Source organism: Pipistrellus kuhlii, unplaced genomic scaffold (assembly GCF_014108245.1).
Source record: "Pipistrellus kuhlii isolate mPipKuh1 unplaced genomic scaffold, mPipKuh1.p scaffold_m20_p_10, whole genome shotgun sequence".
Taxonomy (NCBI): domain Eukaryota; kingdom Metazoa; phylum Chordata; class Mammalia; order Chiroptera; family Vespertilionidae; genus Pipistrellus; species Pipistrellus kuhlii.
Window position 1 is genome coordinate 7,159,302 of NW_023425405.1, and position 13,049 is coordinate 7,172,350.

Here is a 13,049-nt window from a genome sequence, read left to right on the forward strand (position 1 = left end):
GGGAGAAACTCTTTCCTTAGTAATCCACCATTGCAAGACCACATGTAGAGTTCAGAAAGCTCTGCTAGGAGTAGGGAGGTTGGCCAGTTGGATTTAATAGTGACATTGGTAAACTGGAATTCATCTAGAGAGTGACTCCCATGATGAGTACAACTGCTATAGCTGCATTCATGTTCTATTTGTCTATCCCTTTTATCACTAACACTGAACAGCTTACGGGCATTATGTATGTCCAGGGCCCAGCACTTAGCACATGCTCAATAAACATTTAATCAGTGAGTTCAGTGAAGAAGTTGAGGATGTTTAGTATAGAAAACAAGAATTCCTCAGGTAATATATCCCTTTGAGTATCCCTTAGGGAGAGGAGGCATGATAATTATCATCCAATATTTGTTTGTTTTTTTTCGGTTTTGCTCATCATTTATTTTTTATTTTTTTAAATATATTTTATTGATTTTTCCCCCTTCCCTCCCTCGCATACATACCCTCCCTCCCCAGAGTTTTATGTCCATTGGTTGTACTTATATGCATGTACACAAGTCCTTCGGTTGATCTATTATCTCCCCCAGATCTTCCTCGCCTCCCCACTGTAATTTGACAGTCTGCCTCTTGCTTTACTGTCTCTATATCTGTCTCTTGGTTCATCAGTTTAATTATCATCCAATATTTGAAGTATTGTCATACAAAAGAGGGATGAGAAGCAAGATTGAAGTCAGAGAACTACAGAATTTCAACTCATTATATATAAGAGGAGGCTGCCATATGGTGAGTCTGCAATCACTTAGAACATTGAAAAGCCTCAATGAATGTTTGCGAGGGATATCAGGGGAGGCAGTTTCTGCACTGAGAAGGGGAGTGAATGAACCACTTTGTGTATCTTTCAACTCTGAAGTTCTGTGGGTCTAACAGATCTAGTAGAGGGTCAAATTAAGAACTTCAAGAGCCCGAAGAACAGGAATACTCATGGTGTTCCATTCGATTGTATTTTGAATTATACAAACAAAACAATATTATAAAATGTGTTAGGAATTCCAGTGAAGTTCATGTATTCCAGTGATTGCCTGTCTCTTTCTTTTTAAGATAAATATCAACTGTTTTCTTAATTCTCTTTTTCTCTCTCTCTCTTGTGATGCTGCTTTGCAGGACCCTACACAACTGATTATTTCTGCTTACTTGTCCAATAGTGATTCTCTGATTCTTGGTACAAGACAAGGGGTACACCAAGATTTCTTTAGAGATCATTCATAACATATTGGGTCGGCAACTAAGTAATTGCGGGTTTCACACATATATGGCTTCAGTTGAATTTTTAGGTTTGCAGACGTAGTACAAATGTAAAACACATTTTGTTATTTGATAGTTGGCTATTCAGCTGTTAATCAGTAAAAAAAGTTTTTTGATCTGTTTTGTAGTTTTCGTTTGGCGTTCGTTGAAAAATGGAAAATCAAAAGGAACATTTTTGTCATATTTTGCTTTTTTATTTCCGCAAAGGGAAAAACGCATTGCAAGCTCATAAAAAGATATGTGCTGTTTATGGTGACGAAGCCTTAAAAGAACGGCAGTGTCAAAATTGGTTTGCCAAATTTCGTTCTGGTGATTTTTCACTCCAAGATGAAAAACGCTCTGGTCGTCCAGTTGAAGTTGATGACGCCCTAATCAAAGCAATAATCAATTCGGACTGTCACAGTACAACAGGTGAGATTGCAGAGAAGCTTCATGTATCACATACATGCATTGAAAATCACTTAAAACAACTTGGCTATGTTCAAAAACTCGATACATGGGTTCCTCACGAACTGAAAGAATCACAGTTAATGCAACGCATTAGCAGCTGCGATTTGCTAAAGAAACGTAATGAAAATGATCCATTTTTAAAACGACTGATAACTGGCGATGAAAAATGGGTTGTTTACAACAATATCAAGCAGAAAAGATCTTGGAGCAGGCCAGGTGAACCAACTCAAACAACATCAAAAGCTGATATTCATCAAAAGAAGGTTTTGTTATCAGTTTGGTGGGATTACAAAGAAATTGTCTACTTTGAACTCTTACCACCCAACCGAACAATCAATTCTGATGTCTACATTGAACAACTAACGAAATTAAACAATGCAGTTGAAGAAAAGTGGCCCGAATTGACAAATCGAAAAGGTGTTGTATTCCATCATGACAATGCAAGGCCACACACATCTTTGGTCACTCGGCAAAAATAATGGAGCTTGGTTGGGATGTTTTGCCACATCCACCATATAGTCCTGACCTTGCACCATCTGATTACTTTTTGTTTCGATCTTTACAAAACTCCTTGAATGGTAAAAATTTCAATAATGATGATGATGTCAAATCGTACCTGATTCAGTTTTTTGCTAATAAAAACCAGAAGTTTTTTGAACGTGGGATTATGATGCTGCCTGAAAGATGGCAAAAGGTCATTGATCAAAATGGGCAATACATTACAGAATAAAGTTATTTAGTTCCATGAAAAAATTGTCTTTTTCTTTAAAAAATCCGCAATTACGTAGTTGCCGACCCAATAGAAATCCCTGTTCCAAAGAAACCCCATGCAAGGCAATAAAGTTGATGGTCTATTCATTTAAACTGTCCACTAGAGGCCCAATGCACAAAATTAATGCAAGAGTAGGCCTTTCTTCTTTCGACTGCCGGCACCTGCTTCCCTCTGGCACCCAGAACCTGGGCTTCCCTCACAGTCCAGGCTTTATCTGGAAGGTAGTTCCAAAGGACATCTGGTCTAATTCGCATATTATGCTTTTATTCTTATAGATAGCAGCAATAATAAATCTGGGGACCTGCCGAAACCGGTTTGGCTCAGTGATAGAGCGTCGGTCTGTGGACTGAAAGGTCTAGGGTTCGATTCCGGTCAAGGGCATGTACCTTGGTTGCGGGCACATCCCCGGTAGGGGGTGTGCAGGAGGCAGCTGGTCGATGTTTCTCTCTCATCGACGTTTCTAGCTCTCTATCTCTCTCCCTTCCTCTCTGTAAAAAATAAAAAATAAAAAAAATCAATAAAATATATTTAAAAAAAAAATCTGGGGACCATCTAGTTCTCAGTATAAAATGTTATGCATTTACAAGGCTTGCCAGTACTCAAACCACTACCATTCATAATGACAATCCAGATGCTGCCCAAGCAGTCTTACCCATCTAGTTTTAACTTTTAAGTTTTTTCCCACTTGTGCTCTGATTCTTTGAAAATTGGTACATATGCCAAGATATATGATCACAAAAAAAAAATTTATGCCTTGATCATATGTGGTAATAGGATTTACGGCAAACATTAATTTTGTTATGATTAATAACTGAACAATGCTGCACTAACTTGTTGACTGCATTTATCATGTGAATTCTTGTATGTTAGTTTCACAACTTCCTCTCCTGGGATCTTGAGCTTTTAACAAATGTAGAGGTTACAATTAGTTCTCAAGAATTCTGTGAAAAACTAAATGTTAAAATGAATGAAAATTGACATATTGTGTTTAGAAAATTAGTCCTCTGATGTAACTGCTTCATCTTTATTGTTGCATTAACCCTATAAGACCCCTTTTATACATGGCTATCATGTAAAGGGGTGAGAGAGTACGAATTTTTTTCTATAAATACTGTGAGGCATTTTCTATCCCAGCCCAGGCTGCTGTTACTGCCCTCTGCAGCTGGGCTGACACGCTCTCATGATGAACTGACCTCCATAAGAGTTCCCAGTTACAGCAGAAAAAGTACAGAGAAACCCTGCCAAGCCTTGTTACGAGGGCAAGCCCTTAAGAAAAATAAACTGCTCCCCGGGGGAATGGCACTGGTTCAAAGATTTGACATAAGCCCACAGTGAACCGTGATTATTTAAAAAGTAATAATTACATGTAGTTTTAAAAAGCAAATAAAAAAATACTTACTGGAACATCAACATATTTTGCAGCTGCTTTCACCTTAAGTGGAAAAAGAGATAATGATGAGAATTGTTTTCTTAGATGTGAGTAAGTACGATGAAGAGTCAAAAGACAGCAGAAAAGAACGCAAGCCAATACTTACAGTGAACGACAGGATGGATGAAAAGAAAGTGCCTTCGTCGTATCTTGACAGCTTAGACAACACCCCTTCCAACACTGAAATAAACTACAGACAGTTTCTGGTGAGTGTTTAGAAAATTTCTGTGCATACAAACTAGTAACAGAGTAAATAATTCCTGAGCCAAAGTCTGCCACAGCACAGAAATCCATGATGCATAAACTGACGGCTGAGGGGCTGACTTGCAATGTTTGCTCTTTCATTTTGGAGATGAACCCTAAGGTCCTTTTTAATTGCTGGAAATCACACAGATGTTTATAAAGATAGAAGAATAATACGTAATAGGAGTTTGGTCACTATGTGTGAGCTAACTTAAACCATTAGTAAATAACTTTAAATTTAAAATAACTTTCAACTTCACTACAGATGTTTAGAAGTCCTCATCACAATAAAAATTATAACCCTGTATGAGAATGGATGTTAACTAGACTGTGGTCATTTCACAATACCTACAATATCAAATCATTAGGTTGTACACCTAAAACGGATATAAATCAATTATACTTCAATTAAAAAAACATGTAAAAGTTATAAGTAATGATAGTCAAGCAAAATCAAATTCCTTCTATCATATATCATTTGGCCATTCTGTGACATTTTCTATGTATAGAAGAGGTTGAATAAAACAAGAACAGATAACGATGTGCAACATTTGGGGCTTTTGTAACACTAAACTGGAATCTGACATTAGTCAATAAGCATTTAGCAAGCAGTTCTAATTATATATGATATATATATATATATATATATATACACACACACACACACACACACACACACACACACACACACGGATGAACCCCACTTTCAAAAGCTTACAAAGAAGTTGGGGAGCTAATACAGATCTACACACTACAGGCTACAATAGAAAGAATTTGGCTGGAGAATATACAGTGAGTGGCTGATTATTATGATCTCTGAAGGCATAATAATCTGCCACTCAGAGTGTGTGTTTGTGTGTGTGTGTGTGTGTGTGTATGAGGCCCAGTGCATGAATTTGTGCATGGGTGGGATCTGGCCAGCCTGGCCAAGCGGAGGGGACATGGGTGGTTGGATGGCCTGCCTACTGGTTGAACTCCTGGTCGAGGGGACAATTTGCATATTAGCCTTTTATTATATAGGATACACACTGAGTGGCCAGATTATTATGTGTTCACAGGTCATAATAATCTGGTCACTTAGTGTACATGCTGATTCTGTCCTTTACTACTTTGTGTGCTCAGGCCCGCCACTTCATCAATGGTTTTCTCCGTCAGTTAAATTGTGTGTGCACCTGCATATGTATGTGTGTGGTTTGGGGAGGCATATAAAACTAAAATTAGTTTCAAAAGGGTCTTACATTTCTAAAGTTCTATATTTCTATGACATGAAAGTTAAGACATGTATACTGTAACAGTTAAAATGTAGAGATGTCTTTCATTGAGTGGAAACATAAAGATGTGGCATGAAGATAAAAGATATAAATAAGGATCTAGAACCCTACATCTTTCCTCTTTAGAACTAAAATAATATGTACTATTGACAAATTATACACTCCCAAAGGGAAAATACTGACAAGGTTTTTTAAATATGAGAAGGGAAATGAACAAAGGCTGGCTTTTGTTCACATAGCAGCTTCTTCAACAAAGTGATAATAGTTCAAGGGACGGAGCTTATTGGTCTCTGGTGACTAGCGAGCTCACCGAGAGCGCACAGGAGATAATCTTTTCTCCGTGGCTGGTCAATTACTGCAAAATAGTTTATGCAAAAGAAACAAAAACTTCCCTATAGGTTTCTCCATCACATCATGTGCGACATGATGTAAGAACACAGAAACAAAAATCATGCAAACTGTCACCTGAACTTTATTTTTAAAGAATGAGGATTATGTAGAGCTGGCTAGCTATCCTAAGGGATACAAACAGCAAAAAACACAAAATTATAAATTGCCCACAACTAAAAGTCAATTGAGCACTTTCCTCCTGCCCATTAGGATTTCTTACCAATCACAGTTGGCTAACTCAACTTGATGTGGTTTGCAAAGACCCAGAAGACCAATACTCCAGGGCTATGTCAGACCAGGGGAAGGGAATTCCAAGCTTAATGGCCCTCTGTGGAAAATGCCTCATCTCTTGTAGCTCAAATCTTAAGAGCCAGTGTGTGTTGGGTGATCTCATTTGCCACAAGGAGGGAGACAATTGCTATGGTTACCAGCGAACCTGAACCATTGAAGGCTCTGGCACAGCACCTGGTTCTCGGTAATTTCAAGCGAGTCTATGTTTACACATGTGAGCCATGCTGAGGGACAAGGCAAGGCAGAGGCGAGGGCCCTATGGTTGGATTCAGAGGATCTGAATTCAATATGAAGCTTTGCTACTCTCTGACTATGAGACAGCAGTGTAGACATTTAGTTTCTGTGTATTTATCAGTAAAATGGAAAAAAAACAACAACAAACAACTGTCCTGCCTGTAACTGGAATGCTGTAAAGATCAGTGGAGATACTTTATGTGAAAGGACTATGAGAATGGCAAAATACTAAAGAAATGCAAAGAATTAATACTCTTGATACAATCAGCTAAATCTCTATCCATGATATAAGTCTAGAAATCTAAATATGTTAAGTCACAAGTTAATAGAGCAGCTTTAGGATTGTCTAGCGATGAGGAGTAATAAGGAATTTGGTCATCAGTGAATGGTTTCCATACAATTGAATGGTATATTTATGAAGGTAGAATGGGGTTGAGGCTGCAAGTTAGAAGATCCGCATTGGAATCCCAACTGTTTCTAGGGCATTTGGCTGATGTTAGAGGAGCAAGACTTTGAACCCAGGTGATCTAGCTCCAAAACCCATGACCTTTACCATCATACTACAGAGTTGTAAGCATTAAGTGAGATGACGTAAGTAATGTGTCCAGCATACAATAGGTACTCAATAAATGTCACTTGGTAGTAATAATTTTTACTGAGCACCTAATATGAGAAATAAAAGAAATGAGTCTTAGCCCTCTCCCTCCAGGAACATACAAACTAGTGGGAGAGACAGACATATAAACAATTGTTCTCCACGCAAGGCTGAAAGTGTCCTGGGCCAATGTAGGTGGGCAAACTGAAACTAGAGGAAGGAAAGAATGGCTGGCTGGAGGGTATGGCTAAGCTTCATTTACCAGGTGACAAAAGGGCTGAGCCACAGGTGCCTGAAAACCAGTGGATAAAATGACACGTGGGAAGCCCATTGGCTCATGAATCTAGGTCCTGCTTGGCAGCCTATCTGGCTCGTCTTTCTCTTCAGAGTATGAAGCAGCCTTGGGTTATATCTAAGCCAGTCCTACGCCTGGACCAGTGTCACAGCATTCTTTGCTTCCATTTAAATAATAAGCGAGAGCCTGTTCTTGGGTTTCCCCCCTGCCCCAAATGATCTCTAGGGAGGCATGACTCCAAGGACCTACACAGCAGTGAGCAGCAACTGCGCCTCTGGGATCAGTGAGGTGAGCCGTGACGTTCCTACAGGAAGGTTATTCTTTTTAAAACTGAACTCTATTAGCCCCGAGACTGACTATGCCTAATAGCAATATATTTCCCATCTGGCTTTTAATTGCACAAAACAGCAAGATTCCAAAGAAATCCAGTTAAATGCTGGGTTTGGTTGCTGTGTCTTTAACTGCTTCCTGTGAACTTTCTCTGCGCAGCTCAGGGTGTGTGCAAATACTCATGGGCCTGCCTTGTGCCCTCCGCTCTTCGGAGGGTGTCCGGCTGGAATGAAATGCTGTCATCTCCTTCTTTCCCTGCTCTTTATTGCGGGTGCCATTCACTGGGTTTGTTGGAATAATATTTAACACATAAACTCTGTCTGGGTAATTACCAACTTTGCCTCACCATGCATACTCTCAAGGAAATGGAAGATGAAAATATTTTGAAATGACTGGTAGAATGAAAACATGAAGCATGCCACAAGGCATGCTGGCTTAAATTTTCTGTTGAATTTTAATAGGGTATAAGATTAATTTTCCTACATGTATGGAAAGTAAAAGATAAGTTTAGGAAATGATTGTGAGGAGTCCAGCTATAGCGTGGTGGTTTGAAACACATACACTTCTTGCCTTTTCATCGGCATTTCATGAAGTAGACAAGAGATATCTGTATCATTTATACTACAAGTTATAAAATCTTCCACAGAAAAGAGATTCATCCACAAATAAAACTGATCTTTTTTGGGGGGTGCTTTGCTTTGAGTGGGGCTAGAGATATTTATAGGCAGATGCTTCATATTTGTTTGGTAATATCAGGACTAACTAGCAATATTAAAAATCCACATGGAACCAGAATACCATGGACTCGAACAACACAGGTTTCCTTCCCTGAATGGAGTTATGAATGTTATGATAAAATGCACCTGTATCTTCCTCACCCAATTTTTTTTTTCCAAATGTAAATCCATTTCCTCTTTGAACCTCTGATCCAATAACTCCTAAGAGGTTTTTCCAGAATATCCACACCTGTATTAAGGATGGGTAGTACCTGGCAGCATGGATTTACTCATGACATACCTTGCTCGGCAAGTTTCTTAGACAACTTCCAAAATATCACACCTAGTCCACATGCTGGTGAATTCTCCATACTTTTCTCATCTTTCCCCTTGCCCTCAAACAGAGTGACTTATCTTATACTAATTTCCTCCCCTAATGGGTCCTAATAGTGTGTTATTCCTTCTAAGCTCATACTTGAGTTACATAGTTGTTTTTTGAGCATATGAACTTGATCCAAAAAGTAAATTTAATCTGATTAATCTCACCAGATTTTGCTTGTAACTTTCTTAAAATTTGAACTTTCCTTGCATCTTTTTAAACTACTATTTCTCAATGAGGTATACAGAAGTATAAGACAGGTATTTCTAACAATTCTCATAAATAGAAAATAATTTAGAATTTTGATTTTAGAAGGTGAACAAATAATACATTACCTTGGAAACTAGCAGTGAAATGATTTCTTTTACAGAGTTGTCAATCAAGTCATCTATTTTTGAATGGTACTGTTGCTAGATATTAAAAGACAAAGATGCATTAGTTGATGTAGAAATAAAACTTTAAAGCTACTCGTTAAGACATGTATGATTTACTTAAAATGATCATCTTGAACATTAGAAAAACAAAACTTTGCAAATGATCTAGCTAATCAACACTTTTTGCATTGTTGTTTGAAAAATTTCCTATGCGCTTTGTTGAGTTAAGCAGCTAATGGGGTTATTACATAAATGAACTGAGTTCTTATTCTTATTCAGAAGGAGGAATGTGAAGGATACTTTTTGTCTTCTCCTCTATAATTAAGGTGGCTATGTATTTTTCTAAAGGGATGGTTTAGCTGGAGAAGTGAAAAGACTAGAAAGAGATTTAATTAATACAGCATTTTGTGTCTGTCAACTCTCATTGATAAGTTATTTGAAATGTGCTCTAGAAATAAAACGAGCCCCCGATTGTTCACTCTAAAAGGACGTGTTTGTCGGTGCGGAGGACCGCAGTTTATACAATCCTCACAATATGCTTAAGCAAGGGCAAAATTAAAATTTCATCAACAAAGGTGAATAGATGGTAACAAATTAATAGGCCATAGAAGATATAATAAAACGGCACTCACTCCCCATCACTTTATTACTGCTTCCTCGTGAAAAAGGCACCTTTAAGTAAATGCAAAAAAAAAAAAAAAGTGTATTTAAAATAAACCTGAAAGACTCTATCTTTTTTTCTTCTTTCTTTAGAAAATACTAGAGAGTTCCATTCTTAAATAAGCAGTAGCTTCGGCTCTACAGCGGCATGTGATGGCACATTCACTTAAACAGCAATTCTTCCTTTAGAAGCATTTATCTGACAGCTGATTGTCCCCAGAGCCACTTCATGGAAAATGTGACTTGTAAAGACTAACCCTATCTCGATGGTTCAAGGCTTCTTGGAACAGCTAACAATGCGGAGCGTGAAAGTACTCAGGTCAGTATAAACATCAGACCAACTTAGCTGCTGGCTGAATGGTTTCCTAAGATGTAAGTTTTTGAAAGCTATTTTTTCTTCCTCTAAAAAACATGTCTCCAAGTTTCCACACAGAACAAAACATCGACTGAGCTCCGCTTTGGAATAGACAAAACATGATTCCTCCCCTTAGGCTCTGACAGTTACAAGTGGTCCTCTACCTGCACGGACAATAAAGAAAGGAAGCCTGATTTTGGAACGTGTGAATTATTTTCTCTCTCTGCCTGTGTGTATTGACAAGCATCCTAAAATCAACAGGCATATATAAACGGGGCATGCCCTAGGCATGTATTTTGCCCAGGAAAGTGAAGTACGAAGTGTGCCTCTCACTTTTAAGCCTTATGCATCCCAACCCTGTACTCCCAGAGGACAAATGGAACAGAAACATAGAGGTGGCTTTCTATTGCATTATGCAGACTTTTGCTGTTAGAACAACTTGGAGAGAAGCAAAAGGGGAGAGAAAAATAAAGAAAAAAGTAGAGGAGAAAGAGCCTGAAAAAGCTGGTTGGTTGTTGAAAAGGCCAGAGCGCCCCTTCCCCCCTCCCCCCAGATGCAGGTATTAAAAAAAAAAAAAAAAAAAAAAAAAAAAAAAGCAGCCCCCCCCCCCCCAGCTCCAGCTGATTGGGTGGTGAAAGTTTATGCAAATGAGCTCTGCCCCAGCTCTTCCTCTCTGCCACTCTCTCTTCACAGCTTCTCCCTCCAAATTTGTGTCTGTGCAGCAGGGGGAAAGAAAATATCTGACTGAGGGTCCCCCTGGGGTAGATGAGAAAGTGGAGACAGCAGAGGCCTTCCAAATTCTCACTCCCTCTTGCATTGACGAGCTGTAGAACGCACAGTGATGGGAGGCACCCAGACCTCCAGACGGTTCCCTATTCTTTTTTCCCTTTCTTTTCTCTATTTATTAAGGTATTATATATGTGTCCTTATTTCCCCATTCCCACCCCCCACCTCACACCCATTTATGCCCTCACCCCCCTGGTGTCTGCGACTATTGGTTATGCTTATATGCATGCAGACAAGTCCTTTGGTTGATCTCTCCTCCATATTCTTAAATATGCCCTATCCTCATTGTTTATCGCTATTTGCCATAAACTTCATTTTCCTAACTCGAAAGTAATCAAATGTCATTAGAAGGCTATTGGATATAAAATAGTAGAGTTTCTACATATTAAACTTTTTAGGTAGGACAAATTCAGGCAATCCTTAAAATCAAGGGATAAGACACAAAAGAGGTAACTTTTGCCTGGCCAGCATGGCTCAGTAGTTGAGTGTTGACATATGAACCAGAAGTCATGGTTTGATTCCAGGTCGGGGCACATGCCTGGGTTGCAGGCCCAATCCCTAAAGCAGGGTATGCAGGAGACAGCCGATCAAGGATTCTCTCTCATCATTGATATTTCTATTTCTTTTCCTCTCTCCTTTCCTCTCTGAAATAAATCTAAATAAATATACTCTTAAAAAATAGGTCCCTTTTTATTGAAAGGTAGGGAAAGCCACAGACCCTGGAAGCCACAAAATTCTCCTATAACACATATTTTTAGAATGCTGTTTTGATACCGATCTAGCCAAAAACAGAATGGGAGAGGGGGAGAAAGTTAAAAAGAGAGGAAGAAAAGTATACATCTTAAATATGCTTCTTTAAAGGACAAACTCAAATTGGATAAGGTTTATTAGTTTTGAATAATCTAATAGTTTGTTATTGTAGATTTTTCTGATTAGCTCTGACTGACACAAATATTAAATGTGAATGCTGCTGGGAACTTCCAGGAGCTGTTCTGGCTGCACAGTTGGTACAGGTAGTCAGAGAGCATTGTGGGTAGGAATGGGGAGGTGGCCTCATTTTTCATATTTTACCTACACTTTCTGCAAAGAGAATAATCCACATATGCCACATATGGAGAACAGAAAAAGTCATTCGTCAGAGAATCCAGGCAAACATGAGCACAGAAAAAGATCACAAATAGATAAGAAGAGACCTGATCTGCAGAGAGATTTACCTAAGTTAGAATTGTTAGATTTTTCATTTAGAGAAATAAATCATTTTTTTTTGATAAAATTCTTCCAAGTTTGTATCTGCAATAGAAAAATGATCATAGCGTATTTCAAGTTTGATCAATAATCCTACATACAGGGCTATGATAGGTTCCAAAATAATTCTCCCCACATATGTTCTCAAAAGCAATCTGTTGGTGCCTTTATTTTCCAGTAGATAACTCTGAACTCAGATGAACAACCACCCTTGAGGAAGTCTTACTTCATGGAGCACAGGGAATTCAGAGATCAGCCCTTCATCACGTGACACTCTGGTACATATCATCATTTCACTGGACTGCTCTCATGTAAACACGAATGAAATGAAGACTAATCAAGTGCCGGTGTAATCCAGCATTCGTCAAAGATGTTGGTCCTTCTCTTGGGATGAGTGTTAAATGTATTTGAGTGCCAGTTCTAGAAATGAACGTATTTCACTGTAATTGAGAACAAATCCCCTACAAGAGCCCCCTGACTTCCCCCTAGTGGCCCCGTTAATGTGCTCTCATCCTGAACAGATGGGCCCGGGCCACAGTGGCTCTGAGGGTAGACGACTGCCTAAGGCCCACGCAGTCACCTGCGGATCTGCAGGGATGGATAATAAGGATTTCTAAACACTGGTGGTTCTGTGATCTCAGCACCTGTCCCTGAGGGATGGCTTGAGATTGCTGACTCATTACTAACACCTGTCACATGAGCAGATCGTTCCCTCCTGATCACCCCATTAGGCAGTTCTGGGCTGCAGCTGAGCATGTTTGCATCAACAAGTGCCACGTCAGAGAACAGAAGTCTAACTCAGGAGCCTTGTGGGTAAGGCAGTTTTTATTCACTGACAAGGACAATGTAATAATTTAATGGAGGTTGTGCAGAGGTAATTCCTTTATAATTTAGATGTCTCTGCTAGAATTACAATCTATTTATTTATTTACTAATTTACAACAATAACT

At 38.9% G+C, this 13,049-nt stretch overlaps 1 protein-coding gene across 22 annotated transcripts in view; it reads right to left on the bottom strand.

The window, feature by feature from the left end:
• The window catches only part of CADPS2 (calcium dependent secretion activator 2), a 423,223-nt gene that overhangs the window by 34,669 nt on the left and 375,505 nt on the right, over positions 1 to 13,049 (bottom strand). For 21 of the 22 annotated variants that reach the window (XM_036425542.2, XM_036425472.2, XM_036425591.2 and 18 more), the window contains 3 exons: positions 9,015 to 9,089; positions 4,042 to 4,125; positions 3,906 to 3,938 (listed from right to left, as the gene is read on the bottom strand). In XM_036425542.2, the coding sequence (XP_036281435.1) occupies positions 3,906 to 3,938; positions 4,042 to 4,125; positions 9,015 to 9,089 (192 nt within the window). The remainder of the gene's footprint in view (positions 1 to 3,905; positions 3,939 to 4,041; positions 4,126 to 9,014; positions 9,090 to 13,049) is intronic. The other variant, XM_045576387.1, reaches the window with a different exon arrangement.